A 19,691-nucleotide genomic window follows, 5' to 3' on the forward strand; every position below is an offset into this window, starting at 1 on the left:
AATGTGTCCTGATTCTCTTTCTCAGCCAGGCCCTGTTCTACACCTGCACTCTAGACATGAATTAGGCCTGGCATTGTCATCAGTAAACTGAGCTGGCTTGTCAGCCCCGTGAAGATGATTTGCCAACAAGACACCAGCCTCTATAGAAGCTTGAGTTGGATTTAGGAAGAGAGCCTCAAGCCTGTGGAAAAGATTCAGAGAAGAGATAGATGGGCCTTCCCACATGAGTAGAATTTGCCTCGGCCGTGAAGGGCTGCTTGACTTAGGAAACTATAAGAACAAAGGCTTGGAGTTATGGGATGGATAGGAAGTGTGGCCTAGTGGGCATGTGCTAGGTGGAAGAAGGGGATGAAAAGTTTCTTGGGCTAGTGGAGGAGGTACAGCAGGTTGGGAGGATGGGTGTGACATCATTTATGACCTTTATTTTAGGAAGCTAACTGGAGAACAAGTGGGGGAGGGAAGAAGATGAGACATAGAGGCCATTGAAAAGATTGGGCTGGGTAAAGTGACAGGTGGCACAGGCTAGTTGAGGGATGAGTAAACAGTGAGGGTTTGCATCACATGGCCGGAGAGGGCATTACCTGAAGTCAGAAGCACCAAGACCCAAGTAAATGGAAGCACATAACCTTCTTAGGTTGAAGGTGCTCATTCCAGGATCAGCACTAAAGGGTAACAGGGGTCATTATTGGAGTCATAGCCAAAGAAAATGAGACAGAAAACTCAGCAAAATGTACTCTTCCACATCAACCCCATGTGGCTTTCTTCACAGATAGAGGGTCTCCAGTGTTGTCTGAGCATAGTCTGTCTTGATGCTGGTACAAGGGAGTCATGTCCTCAGAGTGTAGCCTTAAAGCTGGCAGTCTGGGTTTTGGTTGTATCTTACTATTTTTTTCCTGTGTGATCTTAGGCATATCACAGCTTTTCTGAACTCCTATTTTCTGCAACATCCTGATAAAAATGTGTCCTTCATAGATAGGCTGGCAAAAATTCACTTAAGTGATATAAGTAAGGTGTTCACCCCAGCGCATGGTTCTTAACAGATGTTTAACCAAAAAGGGTGGTGAAAACACTCATGATTGACCTGGCAGTGCACATCTGGTCAGCCATGAAAATACTCATGACTGACCTGGCGGTGGACATCTGGTCAACCTAGAAGATAAATGAAGAGGTTAAAGTGACCATTTTGATTCTGCACTTTCCTAACTTGGGTAACTCTGGAAGGTACTGATGGAAGCAGGCGTATACTTTGGCATGCTCATGTGATGGCACCGAGACCCTTAGGACTCTGTGTGCTCCTGAGCTAGACATTGGCTTATCCAGTGATGAGTGTAAAAGATCTAGAAAATCGTGAACTCCCAGGATTCAGGTGTTCATAGCCATCTGTCAGACCACCTGGTCCACATCCTGGTATTGTGAGAGGCACAATAGTTATGCAGTGGTACGGCAGGGAAGGAAGACTGGGGTGAAGATAGCATGAATGAGGTACCAATCTTTTTTGTTTTAGTCAATAATAGTTGAGTCTTGGCTCTGTGCTTAACACTGGGGCACCATGGAGACCATGAGGTATAGTTGACGAACACTTAGAGTTCAGAACTACTTGCAGTGAGGGTTTTAGGAACTTGGAGACGCTAGAAATAAAACCATGTTTCATTCCTTAGAAAAGCTGATAACCCATGTTTGCCGCTTCCTAGCTGCCTCTGCTATCAGTGGTCGTCATGAATGTGTATATGGGGAAAGAGGATGTGGGCGGACCTCTTGGGTGTATCTCTTTCAATCCTCCTGACACAGTCCAAGGAGTCAGATGGTTGTCTCTGTGAGTGTGGGCAGGCAGTGATACTGTCAGGCTGTGAGTAAAGCTATTGGCTTTTAAATATTGCTCGCTCTGCTGAGGTGTGAGCTGGCAGCTCCCTAGACATGACCATTCCTACCCCAAGCTGTACAACAGGGAGAATGGTTCCTGGGAAAGGCTTAGGAAGTTCCACTTTGTCTAATATGAGTCTAGAAAAATGGCAGAAGAGACACCTCCAAGGCAGGACAGTCGCATTTGCTGTAAATTCTTTCATATCATTTGCTACTTGAGCCCTTTGTCCTAGAGCCTTGGTTGGAAGGAAAATATGAGGCCTGAACAGATGGTTTCTGTGAGGCAGGAGGAAGGATTCCATTCCCTGACCCTGAAAGCCTTGACGTCGTTGTGGGTAAAGGGTAGGGGGAGGCAACATGTCAGAAAGTGGACAAGCCTGATACGGATCACAGGTGTTGCTTTCATCAGTGGCCGACATTCATGGAGTACAGCCATTTCCTCTTCAAGGTGGGTGGGAGTGAGTTCCAGAGGCCACAGTCACAGACCTGCCCTACCTCCCATTTCTAATGGTTCACACTGCCTCTTGCACACTGCCTCTTGTGAGAGAAGGGTCCTGGCTAGGAAGAACCGTTCTGCTCTCGGCCCTCTTTCTAAGTTGGGTGCTGGAGAGTTGAAAATTGACTTTAGGCTCCTGTGCTGGGATTCATTCCTCGGGAGGCCTTCTGTGTTGTAGGGAAATGAAGAAGTGGGAACAGCTTGCATACCTCACTTAACCCTGACCACTCTGGCCTGCAGATTGGCCACTGTGGCTAGGTGCTGTCACCATTTCCTGTAGGTCTGCCCCATCTGCCACCTCCTGTCATACCTTCCACATACCTTCCTCTGCTGTTTGGGGCTTATGCAACCTGCTTGTCTACCATTGTGGTAGCCTAGGTGAGGCCAGAAGAGGGTGTGTAGCTAGTTGTATTGACCTGGTCTAGAGAGATGGGATCTGCTGCTCCATTTACTACTGTGCTTCTCTCAGGCATGGAATGACCTTCTGGGCTTACAGAATACTGTGCCTCTCTCTTTCCATTAGTCCATTAAGAATCAAGGTCTAGAACCACCAAGTTTCAAGAGTTTTAAGAGTCCTGAATTCAGTCTGTACCCACCCTCCTCACGGCTCAGTGGGGTTTGGGGCCACCTACCCTTAAGGCATGTAACCTGGGGAGGGATAAGGAGGTGAAGTTTCCCAGGACTGACCTCTTCAGCAGAGCAGTGGAAAGATGGCCTGAGCTGCTGTTTCCTGAGGACCCACGCTGTCCCTATTCCAATTAGCCTGTGGATGTTTTCTGCCAGATGGAGCTAGCTCTGTAGTAAGTTACGTGTGGGAGAGGACTCGCAAGGTGAGCTCCTCTCTGCCAAGTAGAGCTGCCCTTGGGAGGTAAAGTGAGAGAACTCTAGAGTCACCCTTCTAGGTCTGAATCAGGGCTCCAGCTGCTTCCCAGCGCGTGATCGATGTGAGTCACTTGGCCTCTTGGTGAGTCTGTTTCATCTATCAAACGGGGATAAAGAATTCTATCTCAGGGTTTTGTTTTTGTTTTTCTTTTTGGGGGTGCTGAATTTTGAACGCAGGACCTTGTTCATGCTATATACATCTTCCCCCCATCCCAGGTTTTATTTTTGTGGCATTAGATGAGGCAAAGGCCCAGTGGTTGGTCCCTAGAGCAGCCCTGGCTGTGAGCCTTGTACCACTGAGCTTTCAAGCCTTCGGGGGCACCTGCTCCAGGTGGCCTGAGTCTGAGAAGACACAGTTCAGGGAAAGGCTGTTGTGTGTTTATAGCTAGGACTGACTCCTCAAGTTCCCAGGTGATTGTGGGTTGTATGTTGCAATTCCAGAGCTTGTCTGCTTAGGCTTGAACCCTGACCCCAACGCTGCCTTGCTGTGGGACATTTGCTGAGTAACTTGGTATCCTGGGCCTTAGGAACAAAGTTAAGAACAGTACCAACTGACCACACAAAGCCATTTGGATTTGATGAGCTTGTGTGTGCAAAGCAGTGAATGGTGAGGCCTTGTTAGGTGCCTGCTATCAGAGGGGGTATGCTTCTGGGAGTAGGAGAGAAAGTTCCTAAGGAACTAAAGATAGGAACTCCCAGAAAGCCCCAGAAGCTCTGTTAGAGGTGACATCCTAATGACTCCTTTCCTCCTTCCTTCTAAGCCTTAAGTATGAGCAGCAGCCCATATTCTAGCTGGCTGCTACCCCATGTTCCTTCACATACCAGGGAAATTGAACACATGGCTTGATGTGTTGACCTGGACACTAACTAGCTCTAGGTAAAGGAGGCCCAGTATACATCTGTGATTGGGAGGTACCACTGTGTTTTAATGACAGGGCTCTGTCACTCTTGCCTTGCCTTGGTAACTGATTGAGAGCTGTCATGAGACAGATCAGGGCATTCGCTGAGCTTGGACAGATAGATGTTTTACTTATCCCTGTTGGTGTCATAGGCTGTGGCCTGAGGTTGGCCATTTCTGCTGAACCCAGTGGGCCAGATGACATAATTTCTCTTTTCTGAATTCTGAAAGATAACAATCTTGTCCTAGTCCTACACTTTTGCAGTCTCTGCCAGGCAACACCTTAGAAGACTCTCTTCACTGGTTATCAGAGACCTCTCTGGTAGGGGCAGTGGGCTACCCTCTTCTTAACAGTACTGGGGCCTGTATACCTTGAAGATGTGCTAAAGCCTGGCATGCCCCTGCCTCTTCCTTGGTAGTCTTGGTTTTGATTGTCTGTCCTGGGTGGACTTGCCTTTCCTCAAGGTGGTGATGATTCTGGCATTGTCCTGTCTCCCTAGTGTGGTTTCAGGCTGGTGTTCTAGTCGCAGATCCTCCACAGAAATGTCTGATATGAGTAGAAGCAGACCAACAGGGGACCCAGGCTTTTGTCTTGTGCTAGGTCATGGCTATTGGACCAACTTTGCTACTTCCTGGCTTGTCTTCATAGCTGTCCTGTCTCCTTGCTGGTGACCTGGTTCTGCTGCTTTCCAGCTCTGGCTTGGCGTGTACTACTTAGCAGGTGGTAGGATTACCGTGGGATCTCTTACACGACCCTCTAAGCACTGGTCAGAGTACGGAAGGGGCAAATAATGGCCTTACTTGTGGAGCTTGGAGGAAGAGAGACACAAAGACTGAGTCAGAGAGAGCTCGTGTGTTCCATACTGCTCTGTGTTACGTTGGAGAAGAGCACTCCCTTCCGCCAGGTGATTTGATCGTGGGCAGGGTTTGTGTGAACGGCTGTGTTCACACATGCTCCGATGTTACGCACACACAAGGAATTTTCTGAGTAGTATCTAGATTTTTCTGCCTTGAGGCCTGGAGTGGTGGGGGAGAAATGCGAAGTCTTCATTACTGTGCAGTAGAAGACTGTTCCACTGGTGTGTATTTGGGGTCAGAGAGGAGTGGTAGATCCCAGGGGACTAGTATAAGGCTTTGAGGAGAGGAGTTGAGCTGAGTCCTGCAGTATGAACTGGAGTTTTCCAGAAAGAAGACTCAAATAGGTTGAAGAGGAAGTAGCTTACGCAAAGGCAGGCAGCATGGGAAGACGTGGCATGTTTGGCTACAAATAGCTACATGTGGGTGTATATGGGGGTGTGGTGGGAGAGAAGGCTGGCAAGGCGGGCTGGGCCAGAGCTGGGTTCTGCCCCTCCCTCTGCCACGTACCCAGTGGCTGCTGGCCCATCTGGGCTCTAGCCCTCATGACTCCTGCTCCTGAGGTGAGCCTGGCCTGTTTGGCTTGGAAGTTTAGTTTTGCCATAGGCGTGAACTGGGCATCATTGGTGGGTTCTAGTCATGTGTTCAGGTGTCTTTTGGAGTAAAAAGAGTGTTTAGTTGGTAGTTCCATGAGGCCTGCTGAGGTGATCTCAGGAAAGCCCTTGGAACCCAAATTAAGGCAGGCAGGGGATAAAGAGGAAAGATCAAGTGACAGGTGACTTTCCACTCATTTCTCCCTCTAACCTATGTTAACCCGTGTGTCTCTGTCTCTCTGTCTCTGTGTCTGTCTGTCTGTCTGTCTGTCTGTCTCTCTCTCTCTCTCTCTCTCTCTCTCTCTCTCTCTCCCCCTTCCTCCCTCCCTCCCCGTCCCTCTCTCTCTCTCTCTCTCTCTCTCTCTCTCTCTCCCTCCCTCCCTCCCTCCCTCCCTCCCTCCCTCCTAGCATACCATACATTGGCATTGGGTACTATTCCTTGGCCTGTCAGTCAGTTCTGGCCTGTGGGAACTTCCTGCCTGTGCGGCCATAGCAACTCTTAGGGTGTAAGTGGTGCGGGTGCACCATCTAGAGACAAGATGTGGTACTGCATCAGCGTCATGTTTGAGTGGACCGGAAGGGGCTCAAGGCTAAACAGTCTTGAAAAGGACAAGACGACACAATTTTGGAAGAAGTTTGGAGAGAGGAAAGGTGTTACAAAGCCACCATGAAATGCTCCTCAAAAGGGCACTGACCCTGAAGGATGGGACGATGGGCAGGGAAGGACTGCATTCAGAGTTAGGGTGGATGGGCTTTCGAGGCCAGGGAGCTGTTATTGGGACCTTGTTACTGCTATGAATAACCAAAATAGTTATGGCGCATTTCATCAGCGCCAAGCATTTGTGAGTTATCTCTTTGCATATGAAAGCCCATAAGGAAATACCAAGGAATCTGTGCTCCGAGAAGCCAGGGATTTTTGACTCAGGTTTCACCCCTGGCCACACTGCATTTATATTGCCTGTCACTAAAACTTTTGTTTTAAAGATTTATTTATCTATCTATCTATTTATTATGTACACAGTGTGCATTAGATCACATTATAGATTATTGTGAGCCACCATGTGGTTGCTGGGAATTGAACTCAGGACCTCTGGAAGAGCAGTCAGTGCTCTTACCCACTGAGCCGTCTCTCCAGCCCATCACTAAAGCTCTTAAGTTACGATTGCTGCCATTTGTTCCAGGGAAGCGGCATGGTTAGAACTTGAGAGTTGGCTAACTCCCTAGGGTATGCTTAGAGGTCAGAGCCTGGAGCAGGTGTCCACATCCCCAGAAAAGTGTAATTCTAAGGCAGAGGGAGAGGTTGCCAGAGTAGAAGCCGTGGCTCAGGGCTAAGAATTCTCCCAGGGATCGTGACAGGTGTTAAAAGGACTAAAATGGGGCGGTAGAAGTAGATACGTCATAATAAGCTTTAGTGTGCTGACTAAGTGAGCTTGGCGGGGAAGTGAGTGGAGGGAGGGGCTGTCCCGTTAAATGTCGAGGCCCGTAGGCCCTGGTGGGGGAAGAATTGAGTGGTGCCTTAAGATCAAGAAGAACCCAGAATTGAGGCACAAGATCTGTATTAAATGCCCTGGATTTGAGAACCCCTTCCCCTGGGGGCCTAGAGCTGCACACAGATGGCTGGGAAATAGTAGACATGGAAACAGAAGATGGGACAGACTATCGCCACCTGCTGCCAGCAGTGAGCACTAGCCCTGTGTGTCAGTTCTAGGAAATGCTGGAAACTCAGAACTCACTGCTTCCGGCTGGTGGGAGCCAGAGGACAGAGGGTTGTTAGCGGAGAGAGGAGTAGACTAGAACGTATATTCCTTAGGGACTGAGAGACATGAGGGGTGAGGGGGGGGGAACCAGCAACGTGGAGTAGAACCAGGAAGGGATTTGAAAAGTGGGCAGGTTTTAGGTGGGAAAGATCTAGAGGCCCTTGTGGTGGTTGCTTTTTCTACCCGTGAACCTAGAGGAGGGTCCTTCTTAAGTTTTTATCTCATATCCTGACCCTCCACAGCAAATGCTAAAGCCCCACCCCGTGTGTTCCACTGTGTACATTAACATACTTGTTTCCATGGGGGCAACCAGGGAAGACAGCTGTAATAGGCTCTTTTCTTTGTTCCCACCCCTCAGTTCTGCTGCCTTGCTTATCATGATTTCTCTGTTAGTGAAGCTTGCTCCTCTGGGAGATAGGAGGGAAATAAGCTAATTGGGCTGTGCTGGCTCCAGATCCTAGGATCAGCTATCTGCAGTCCTGCTGGAGGCCCTCTGAGGCTGGGACCCACAGAAGGTAACATCAGGAGTTTGGAGGGCCCTTGGCAGTGTTGCTGATAATGGGCTGTGTAGAGGGTGACAGCTCAGATACATTTGTTCTTCCCTCCCCAAGGCTCCTCTAGGGTAGACACCAAGTCTTGTCTTGCCTTCCCTTTTCTTTCCTCTTTGTTTTACTATGACTCCTGAGTCATGTATACAGCTTAGCTTGTGTGTTGAAGGAATGAATGAGGGTTCTGCAGCAGGATGCATACACATGAGCCATAGCTGATTTTGTTAGGGAAATGGCCAGCTCCCTCCTGGTGTCTAGAGCTCTGTAGCAGGTGGTTCCTCAGGCCTAAGTTAGCCCAGAAGCAGAGGGCCTTAGCTCTGAAGACCTCCTTCCTTTGTATGGTGCTGACCCCATGCTCTGCCTCCACAGGTGCCTCCTCAGAAGTGCCGCTGTGCAGTAGGCAGCATCCTGAGCGAGGGGGAGGAGTCGCCCTCGCCTGAGCTCATCCACCTCTATCAGAAATTTGGCTTCAAGGTATTCTCCTTCCCAGCACCTAGCCATGTGGTGACAGCCACCTTCCCTTACACCACCCCCATGTCCATCTGGCTGGCTGCCCGCCGCGTCCATCCTGCTTTGGACACCTACATCAAGGTGAGACATGGGTGTAGTGTGTGGAGGGTGGACACTCGGGTCCCTTGGGTGGGAACTGAGAGGACTGCCCAGGATGTGAGGGACAAGTGGTTTGAAGTGAGCCACTTTCTGAGGCCGTCGTGGATCAGGCACCTAGGTAGCTAGAGAAGTTGCCAGAGACTTTTGGCATCTCTTTCAGATACTTAAGATCTTGGGGTCAGACCATCTGCAGGAGCTTGTTCAGAACCGTGATGTGGTCAGATTGGTTCTGTCTTTGTCCTCACCCTGTCCCTAACCTGCATGGTGGCGCACGCCTTTAATCCCAGCACTCGGGAGGCAGAGGCAGGCGGATTGCTGTGAGTTCGAGGACAGCCTGGCCTACAAAGCGAGTCCAGGACAGTCAAGGCTACACAGAGAAACCCTGTCTCAAAAAACCAAAAAAAAAAAAAAAAAAAAAAAAAAGAGTTTTCAGTGGCCATATGTCACCCTGGTCTTTTGTTACTACTTTTGCCAGTGTCCCCCTGCCAACCCATCCCCAGGACTTGAACAGCAGTGGCAGGCTCTGCTTCCTTCATTTATAACCTGGAAGGAAGTAATGTTGGCTTCTCTGTCTACAAACATTTTGAAAACTTGTCCTGTCTACACTCCTCCTTCGGATATGAGAGGCCTGGGAGCTAAGGAAAGGATTATAGTTAGGGCTTAGAAGTAATTGTTTACAGAGCATCTCTGTGCTGAGTGCTCTTGAGGGCACAGTGTGAAGACTAGTGTGTGAAAGAGTCATGTACAATTAGGGTTAAAGATAAATATGGGATAAATGCTAGGAAATAAGCTGGGTCAGGGGACCCACTTAGGCAGGGTGGTTAAAGATAGCAGGTCACGTCAGGGTGGAGTCCTAGGAGAGCCTTTGCACAGAAGGTAAAACTGTTGTTACAGGCGGTGCAGGTGATTGTGAGCACAATGGGCTTGCTTGGGGTTTTTGGTTTTGTTGGCTCCCCATCTCCCATCCCGAGGCAGGGTATCATGTAGCTAGCTGAGGTTACCCTTGAGTGTCTGATTCTCCTTTTTCTACCTCCTAAGTTCTCAGATGACAGGTATGCTCCACCCCACTCCTGGCAAGGGGCACAGATTTGATCTGAGTGTAGTAGGGGATATGGTGGCACACTCCTGTAATCCCAGCGTCTTGGGATGCTGACGCAGAAAGACCTAGAGTTTGAGGCCCACCTGGGTTACATAAAGAGGTCTTGTCTCAAAGAAATATAAATATATTTCTCTCTGTGTCTCTGTGTATCAGTGGTAGAAAGCTTGAAGGCTGTATGGGGCCCTAGATTCAATCCAGCAGTATTGAATCAACCAACCAAACCAAACAAAAACCCAAAGAAGTCTAACAGTCAGTGCAGTGTTCAGTGGAAGCCGTGTGTTCAAGGTGGGCTGCCCATCCCCGAGCGTCGGTTGTGGGGCCCGGAATGCAGTCAGGATCAGAGTGGAAACATCCCCAGGCTAGCGGCCCCTTCTCCTTCCCTCAGACAGATTGGGTTGCCAGCCTTACTTTCTTCTATGCCATAAGTCGCTGGGCCAGTGACTTTAACAACACAGAAGCAGCGCAGAGGCTGGTAGTCTGTTTTGTGGTAAAACTGTTGGACTAAAGCTGAGCTGGCTGTTAGAGGAGGGACGCTGTGGGGGTGTCACAGAGACTGTTCTTTCTTAAGGTTCTTAAAAGCATAGTGCTGCTCTCCACTGGACTGTGGCAATCTAAAAGAGTACGTGGTTTGTGGAAAACTGGCTCTGTGAGCTGACAGTGGAGCTGCTGGATGCCTGCATGTGGTGTGGGAATGACTGAGTGGCAGTGATGTCTGTTGTGGCGGTAGGTCAGAGACTAGGGAGGACACAGCCACGGCCATGTTTCCTTTGTGAGCTGGAAGGGAGTGGCCTGGAGCTCTGCTGGAGAAGGTGTGCTTCTGGGGGCCCAGGCTGGAGTGGAGATGGGAAGGGCTGGCAAGGTGGCAGGAAGTGAGACACAAATGTCCTAGGCCTGTTCTGCACGGTACCTCAAGGCTTCACCATTCATTTCACCCCTGGGAGAGCTGGTGTGTAGTGTTTTCCATCTTGTTTTGTCTACGTCATACTCAGTCTTGATGGCTGATCTGGAGGAGCATCGTCAGGAAGACATTTCCTGGGTTCCAGAGCTCAGAACAGGGTGCATGGCGTGTGGTATGGTGGCAAGCGACTCAGCCACCAAAGCTTTTTCCTGGCTTCAGGCGTTTATTTTTAGACACCTTTGTCCAAATTTCCCGGCCCCTGACTGCTTCACAAGTTGGCTGGTTTTGACGTCATCTTTTTGATGAAAGCCCTCCCTCCTCCTCCTCCTGTGGGAGCCTGTTAGCTGTGCTCTGGTCTCTATTTTCCAAGGGTGGGGGCAGGGAGAAAAAGCCGGGGGTTTAGCTGGGTGAGGGAGGGTCATCCTTGTCCTGTGCTTAAGTCTGACTTTGGGTTCTGGAGAACTAAGATGAGGGGGAGATGAAAAAGGCTGGATGGCCACAACCTGTAATCTACAGGAGGTAGCCCTGTGCCTCTCAGCATAAGAGGCAGAACAGAGAGTGAGGCTGCCTCCCACCCCTGCATTCTTGCCCCTGCCCTGTGGTCAGAGAAAGGCTACTAATGAGATTTCTAGCGCTTGTGACTCTCCCAACCCCATTGACTGCTATTGACTTTGTGTGTGTACACACACACACACCTCTCTGTCTGTCTGTCTGTCCATCTCTCTCTCTTTCTCTCTCTGTCTCTCTCTCTCTGTCTCTCTCTGTGTGTGTGTGTGTGTGTGTGTGTCTGTCTGTCTGTCTGTCTGTCTCTCTCTCTCTCTCTCTCTCTCTCTCTCTCGCTTACTGTCCTCTCTGGATTCCAGATTGCTGTGAACGTTATTCAGATGAAATGACAGCGGCCATCAGCACTCTTTCATGAAGAGTGAGGAAGGCTCATCTGGGTGTGCTGCTGCAATGTGTGTGTGTGTGAGAGAGAGAGAGAGAGAGAGAGAGAGACACACACACACACACAGAGAGAGACAGAGAGACAGAGACAGGCAGGCAGGCAGGCAGACAGACAGACACTGGCTTGGCAGTCTCACCTGCTGCCACAGAGGTTAAGATGGGGGGTTGTGGGTTAGGTGATTTGCAATCTGCGTAACAGTCTCTGGCCAGCCTTCCTCAGCTTGGCAACCTGGCAGACGGAGCTGTAGAAGCTGGAATTCCTGCCTTCAGAAATACTACTAGAAACCCCAAGTCTGAATGCTCTGGGACAGCCTGTGTAAGGGCTACCTGGGTACCATGTGACCAGCTATGTATGTAGAGGATGTCCCACCTTGGCCAGGCTATTTCATTGAAGTACAGGGAGGTAGTCTCTGGGGCAAGAGGCATCTTCTTGCAGCTGCAGGAGGAAACTGAACTTCCTAAAATTACAAGACTACAGAAAAGATATGGTTCAGATATAAGCCTAGAGCAATGAGCAAAGGCCCCCAAATTCACTTAAAAACTAACATTTTTAAGTGTCCAAGGAAGGCATCAGTCACTCGCAGCCTCAGGACTGAATGGTGAGAATAGGTTCCTGTGTGTGGGATTGTGTACGAAAGGTCCCTGGCATGGGCCATGGCTCATGACTGGCTATAGCAGTTGATAGGGATCATTCAGAGATTATACTTGACCGAGCCACTTGTCTACCCTGCCCCATGCTATTCCCCTTCAGGAAAGTCCAGAATCTTTTCCATAAACCCCTTTCCCAAGGATCTTTTATAGTCAGGTGTTCCCAGGGGAGGCCCTTGTAAAACAAAAAATTACATAAGCATCTTCTCCCAACTTTATGAAAATGGGGCTGCTCATACTATGGCTGGTAGTAGGCAGGCCCCAGAAATCAGATGTAGTCATTTCGCTATAGTGTTGGGAAGACATATACAGGAGGAGTTGCCAGAAAAGGTGGTAGGGATCCTTACGGGGGGACTGTGCCCTGGGACAAATGCATTGGTTGGGTGGCTCTGACAGGGGCTTAAGAGTGAGAGGCAACACAGGCCATGCTTCTCACACTGCTCTGGGGTGGGAGCTAAAGGCTGTACTGAGGTAGCCTGTGGCTGGCAGCATGGATCCCTCCTGTTTCAACTGTAATAGCAAAGCCTAAGGGTTCTTTAATGCAGTGGACGTCTTAGCCTTTTGTCTGGAAGAGGGTTTCTGAGCCTCAGCTGGTTTGCAAACTTCTGTACTAGTTGAGATGAACCACTGGGAAGATCCCCCCTCCACCCCTGCCAGGCACATGACTATTCTGGATTCTGAAGATGCCGTGTAGCTGCGGTGTAAGTAGAGCAAAGGGACACCATTTGTTTCTGGAGAAGCATCACTCTGATTCGAGACTGGAGCTGAATGGAGGCTTGTCTGTCTCAAGCTGAGGTAACGGAACGGAACTCTTTTAAGTGGTGGGGATAGTTGGTGGTGCCTGTGGAAGGGAGTCAGCCCAGTGAACTGGATGGAGCTTATAGCAGCCTATTCAGAACCTTGGTTCTGCCCATTAGGCTCCACTCCGAACCCTGTATTTGTGTCTCCTTAGCCTGCCTCATCATCTCTGAGGGAGGGAGTTAGTGGGTAAGGCTGGGTCCAGAACACCAGTGGAGATCTATAGGCACTGGCTGTGGGTTGAGGGAGCCCTGTGGGAAATTTGAGATCTGGTCATCTCTCCTTGGCTACCACTTTGGCCCTGCTAATATGACAGAGTTTCAAGCTTTATTTTAGTAAGGAGCTAGGCAGTGGTATGGCCCAGCATGGGGCATGTGCTTAGCATACGCAGGCCATTTCCTTCTGTAGCACCAAAAATCAAAGGGTAGGGTGGAGGCTTCTTGACATCTCAGCTTAGTCTCTTGTTCAGAGTTATTTGCTGAGCCTTCCTTTGGATGGCACTGTTCTGAGCGTGGCGATTACTTAGAAAACAATCATGGTTTCTTCATTAAAGCAAGTATGCCCACGTAGAGAAGGGGAGGTTACCTAAGGTCAGGGGATGAAGCCTGGCTGAATGCAGCCATGAGTGGAGTGGAACTGAGAGCAGAAGACTTGTGAACTTGGGCTATACTTGGCATGGGCCTGGGATGACAGTAACATGCGCCAGCTTGACACTCAGTCTTCAGCAGGGGTGGTTGTGTTGGAGCCTGAGGCTGCTGGTCCGCCTGCCCATTTTCCCAGCAGGCACTCATTAATGGTGGCCTTGCAGCTGCTTTGAGCACAGCTGCTCCAGGCACCTTATTGGACTTGATGTCCTCACCATCAGTGTGGTTGAGGCTGCTCCATTCCTGGGATTCTCTCACCGGGTCTGTAGAGCCAGGTCACCTGGCAGAGCTACAGCCTGCTGATTGGCCAGCTCCGTCATGGAGAGCGGGGCATAAGATAGGTGACAAGCTCCCAGAGCCTTCCCGTTTCCCTGTTGAGAGCTCAGCCATGTCTGGGAGTGTGGGGGTGGGAAGGGGAGGGAGAGGCACAAGCAGCCATTTGGTGATGGGGTAAGGATAGATAGGCAGTGTTGTTTAGTAGGGGAGACAGGTCCAGCAGAATCCAGCTGAGGCTAGAGTGCCCAGGAGGAGCGCTAGAGTTTATGTCCAAAAGATCAGGCTGGCTCCTGCAAATACCGCAGAGCCACAGATGTTATCTGAGTATCTGCCATCAAGGCAAGAGGTATGCCATCTGAGAGACAGTGTCCAGGCTGGGATTCAGAGCAGGACACTTAGGTGCTGGTAGATGACAAGGAAGAACTGGAGGTCATAGCTAAAGCCAGAGTAAGTAAGAGAAAAAGAAGTTAGCTGAGAGTGGTGGTAGCTGTTTATTTCCAGCCACCCCAAGCTGAAAACTGAAACAAAAGAGACCTTCCCACATGCAAAGGCTCTCCTGGTACCCCTCAGGGAACGATCTCTGCAGCTTGAGGTACGCAGGGACCACGGCATGCTAGACGTCTCCCTCTTTAGGATCTCTGGGTTTATCCCTTCCGTCCCCCCCCCCCCCCGCCCGCCCAGGAATGAAAATACAAAGCCAGCTTTTGCTGGGGTGGTGTGGGAGCCCAGCGTGGGTGTTGTCGCCTGGCAGCCCTGTAGGACCTCGGGGCTGAGGCTGTCTAGATGCTGCTACTTACTTGGACCATCACCAATTCAGAGAGAATACACCTTTCCTAGGCAGATGGGACTTACCAAGGAAGAATTCTGTTGGTCTCCTCCAGAAAGCTTGGGATTTGGGACTAGGGAGAAGACAAGATTCAGAGGAGGGAACTTTTTCATGGAACAGAATGAGGGTGCCCTTTGATGACACTCGCTGATAAGGAGTCTAATCAGGCAGGAAGGAAGACCTTCCCTGAGAGGTGGAGAAGGGGTCAGAGTGCCAGTTGGAATGCTGCCTTCTCTCCTCTCCCCTCTTTCATTTTCTCTACCCCATTTACCCACATATCCTTACCCTCTGGTGTTTCCTGACTTCTGGCTTCCAGGTACTTGGCTTCATGACTCCATCTGCACTGAGCAGCCTTCCTGCTGCTGGATAATCAGTCAGCAACGTTTTTTATCAGCTTGTGAGCTAAGCATGGCTCAAGGTCCTTGACTACATAAATACTGCAGAGTGGCTGAATCTTGGAGAAAGGGTAGACCGTGTAAGCTCTCGTAGGAGGGCTATCATCAGGAGCATCCAGTTTGGAAGGTAGAGCCCTGGTACCCTGTGGCTGACCCACCCAGAGTTCTGGCTGAGTGCCCATGGGATACTCATCCTAGGCTCCCTAGCCCTCTGCCCCTTTCCATAGGGAACAGAAAGCCTAGAGCAGGGCTGAACTAGGGTTTCATATTGGCCATTTGTGTCCGAGAAGAAGGAAAGCCTGGACATGGCTGCAAGCCCAAGGCTTCCTAGTCTGTCCACGTAGCAGTATATATGAGGATCTATGCCCCATGTACCTGCTTCTAGGCAGTCATAATTTCTCTGCTCCTTAGTCACCAGCACATCCTAATACCTGACTGGCATGGAGCACCCCCTCCATGAGCCACCTGGGAAGTTAGGGCCTGGGTGGCACCGGGGAGATGAACAGAAGTGTAAATTGTGTGGCAAGCTGCCGGCTCTGAGGTGAAAATGAAAAGTCTTCAGGCAACAGCAGCAGTAGGCACAGCAGGCTGGGGTGCCAGGCACAGCACCCCACTCCCCACCTTGCTTCTTCACACTTTCCCCCTTTTACAGTCTTCCCCAGGCTCTTGCCCAGGCTTGGCCCAGCCTGCCTAGCTCCTCTGTCATCCCCTGCCAGTAGGAGGCTCCCAGGTTGGCCCCAGGATAAACCTAATTCTAAGAAGGTCTTGATTTCTTGTTTCTGTTGTGTTTTTCTAATTTGTTGTCTGGCGCACAAAGAAATGGGCCGTCCTTCAGTGAGCTTTGTGTTTACTGATGTTTATGGTAGGCCCATCCATCACCCGTTCTTTTGTGGTTTTCCACATAAGCAGTACCTTGTCTTTAAATAATGGTGTTTTGTTTTTCCTAGTTCTCACTTCTCTTAAAGTTTTATTGTTTATTTTATATATATAATTGGAGACACTGAGAGGCCAAGAAGAACCCACCTATTTGTCAGTCGCTTAGGCTAGGATTCTAGATACCGGTCTGGGGCTTTCTTTGCTACCTCTGTCCCTTCCCCCCTCCCTGTCTCCTTTGTTTGTATTTTTTCAAGGCTTTGAACAAGGGTACGGTGGTGTGAGGAGGGGAAGGGAGGGAAGGGAAGAAAATATTCCTCTAGCCCTTCAATAGTCCATCCCTGCTGGCATTGGGGTTCCCCAGGACGTGACACGGGTTTAGGTTCTGGGCCAGAAGCTATTGTGAAGTCTGGTGGAGATTAGAGGGGGAGCCATGGAGAGGGACGTTTGACGGAAGTTCCTGGGCAGAATAATAACAATGTGCTGCAGCTTCCCTGCTGTGCCTCCCCCAAGCACTTTGCACACGCAATGCAGACTGGCTGCCTGAGGGACCTCCAGGGTCTGAGCCCCCACTTGTGAGGACCGCTGTGTGCAGGCGGTAGCCTATCGGTGTCTATGTAATTAAAAATGAGCATGCATCACTTCCCCCAGCGAGGAGAAGCTGCCACCTCGGGTGGGATGCAACAGCTGCTGGCTGCCTATGTGGCTGCGTGGTTGTCCAGCTTGGTACAGAGGGGTGTCTAAAAGTGGTCAGCAAAGGGTGAGCAAAGAGGCCCAGTAAAGCAAGAGGTAAAAAGGATGCATCAGGCCTGGAGCTTAGGGAAGAGATGTGTGACCCAGTCCTTGACCTGCATCCATGGCTTCCCCATTTGAGGCATTTGCCACTTAGCTCTAAGCAGATGTAGGCCTTGAGCACCCGGGAGATAGATTCTCCTGTTTCTAGTCTGGCCTGCCTGCTTCTGTTCCTTGCCCTCCACACCTCTAGCTGAAGCCAGCACATTGGCTGATACTCTGAGAGAACAGCAGTAGATGTCAACTGTTAAGTTCCTCTCTCTTACCTCCCTACCCCTGAATTCCGAAAGATCTACCTTGAGAGAAAAAAAGCCCAGCGCCTTGTGGAGCCCTGGGTGATGTAGGCATATACTTACTCTTGCCCAAGAGGACTTAGCCTGAGGCGATGCGTAAGTTCCCAAGGTGGCTGAGATGAGGCTAAAGATGGTAGCCTTGTGTAATGTTGTGAGGTGAAGTTTTGGGTAGGCAGTCTGTGTTAGGGGAGGGCAGAGTGAGAGTGAGGGGTACTCTAACGACTCAAGTCTCCCTTCCTCATTTCTGTTTAAAGGACTAGCACTCCTGGACCCAGGTTCTAGCAGTTCCTGTGAAAACCTTGGCATGGTTGGCTGAAGGACTCTCCCGTTTGGTGGAGTAGGCTGTGTGGGTCTGTGTGTGTGTTTGTAGGGAGAGTGAGCTGCCCTAGGGTGAGAGTTTTTCAGATGACCAATAGCCCCATGGCCAAGAGGGATGATTGCTTCTGCCTCTTTCTAGCTTCTTGGCCTATGGTTTTCCAGGCTGACTGGGGCTTCAGGCCTATCCAGGCTCCCTTTCCCAGCAATACCAGGTTGTTGTGGCATTGAGCTGGTGTCCTTGGCCATTGGCAGTCTGCTCTCCAAGGGCTCCCTGGGGCTAGCCAAGGGAGAAGCAGCTGGCCTCACTTTCCTCCAATGATTTTCCAATATCTCCTGGCTCATCGACATGCTGTTTGGGCAGCAACTCCTGCTGTACAGTGAAGACCTAGGAGCAAGCCCATGGCCATCTTCTCTTCCCTGGAGGCTGCACCTGGCCGACAGGGCAAAGGCTTATTCTCTCTGCCTGATCACTCAGGGACAGGGAGTATGCTGGTTCTGCACCCTTGCTCTTTAGTCCTAGTTCCCGTTAGGCTCATTCCTGTTTGGCGAGCAGAGCACGGAGGGGAGAGTGGTCTCCTAGAAGGACTGCAGGGACAGCTACAAGGGGTAAAGTGGTTTTAACTGTTTGCCACCTTCTTGCCCCTTCTCTTCTGCTCCTGAGTCTGAGTTTTGACAGGACCCAGTATGTGTTACCGCGATTTGGGGTTGAGCAGGCAATGGGATTTTAATTAGCTTCATGCTTTACTCCAGCAGAGAGGGCCAGGACTGTTAGGTAGCAAGAGGTGGGCCACTGCTGGATCCAGGCCTGAAGCAGGCCGGGCCAGTTGGTGCTCTGCTCCCTGTGTAGGAGGCTGTGAAGAGGTAGGGGTGGGCAGAGAACTGAAGCTGGGCCACAGTTTGCTCTCCATCCTCTGTCTCCCCCTTCCCTCTGTTCTCCCGATGGCTTTGAGATGAAGGCGATGGCAAGGATGGAGGATGCAGTTTCCATGGTAACAGGCTGTCCACAGCCAGGCAACTTCAGAGCTGGGCTCTCCGGAGGAGGCAGATGCGCAGAGCAGCCACAGAGCTGCCTGCCAATGAGGGGGCTGGCAGAACAGGTGGCACAGGGTGGCTGCCTGGTGCTGCCCACCCTGATGCCCAGCCTAGAAGAGAGGGTGGAAAGAGCACTACCCCTTCTTCCTTATTACTGTCAGACTCTTCCAGAAGGAAAGTTGGAGGTAGGATGAGTTTGGTAAGGCTCAGGGCTGGGGTCTGAGCCTCCTTGTCTCTGGAGTCTTTGGATGGACACAGACTTTACTGTTGGACTTGAGATGGCCACTAGTCATTCTGATCCGGTCAGTTGAACCTCCCAAATGATCAGAGTTTGACGTTGGTGAGGGTCATGCTCTGACTGTACTTAGGAGCCCCTTCATTCTTTTTAACTACTTGGGAAGGAACTGGACCTTCTTCCGGGAGCCCTCATGGCTCTGGCACCCTCAGGTTTGCCAGACCTCAGCCATCAGGTGCTGGCTTTGACTGTGTGATCTGTCCCCTGACAGTCGTTGTCCTCAGGCTTCTCCTGGGAACTGGGGCCTTAGTGAACATGTTCAGAAACAAAGGCCACCATCAAAAACAAAACAAAAGGCTAAAAGGTATATATAGAAATGACATGAGACTGGATGTGGAGGAGGCCTGGAGAGCAACCAGATTGGCATGAAAGAGTAGAGTCAAAACTAGTAAAAATAAGGACTGTATTTCACTGACCTCAGAAACATCAGGGTTAGGGTGTTGTCCTCTGTGTTTAGGTGCATTGATACTCAAGAGGAAGGCCGGGCGTGGTGGCGCACGCCTTTAATCCCAGCACTTGGGAGGCAGAGATAGGCGGATCGCTGTGAGTTCGAGGCCAGCCTGGACTACAAAGCGAGTCTAGGACAGCCAAGACTACACAGAGAAACCCTGTCTCGAAAAACCAAAAAAAAAAAAAAAAAAAAAAGAAGAAAGGCTTTGCCTGTATTTTTATGGAGATTGAATCTGAGCTGCTGCCGACCTAGGCTGGGCCACCTACCTCCGTCTGGCCTCCTGGATATACTGTCTCTCTAGCTGGCACTGAGGGTCTTAGCTAGGACCTCCTTTCAGACTTCTTATCCGTTCATTTTCCCATCCATGGGCTCTTTTTAATTGGAGGATGTTCCTCAACCTTTGAGTTGGCCAGGCATGCGGACAAGTGGAGTCCTGGAGTGGCTTCTCCAAACCAGGCAATAAGTCTCTCATTACTGTTAAGTGGAAGGCTCATTTTAGAGCTCACGGTGAGAGCCTGGCAGGTGCTATAAATAGCCATGTTGTGAAGGTTGGCAGGTGAGCAGTGACAGGGCAGGGGCCTCACAGTTGTCTTGGTGGGTAATTGCGCCC

At 50.4% G+C, this 19,691-nt stretch overlaps 1 protein-coding gene across 4 annotated transcripts in view; it reads left to right on the forward strand.

Moving 5' to 3' along the window:
• TEX264 (testis expressed 264, ER-phagy receptor) overlaps positions 1-19,691 on the forward strand; it is a 29,661-nt gene that overhangs the window by 5,293 nt on the left and 4,677 nt on the right. For all 4 annotated transcript variants that reach the window (XM_084752747.1, XM_084752745.1, XM_084752746.1 and 1 more), the window contains exon 4: positions 8,259-8,480. In XM_084752747.1, coding sequence (XP_084608873.1) covers positions 8,259-8,480 — 222 coding nt within the window. The remainder of the gene's footprint in view (positions 1-8,258; positions 8,481-19,691) is intronic.

The sequence above is a fragment of the Acomys minous genome, assembly GCF_964271855.1.
Source record: "Acomys minous genome assembly, chromosome: 13".
Lineage (NCBI taxonomy): Eukaryota > Metazoa > Chordata > Mammalia > Rodentia > Muridae > Acomys > Acomys minous.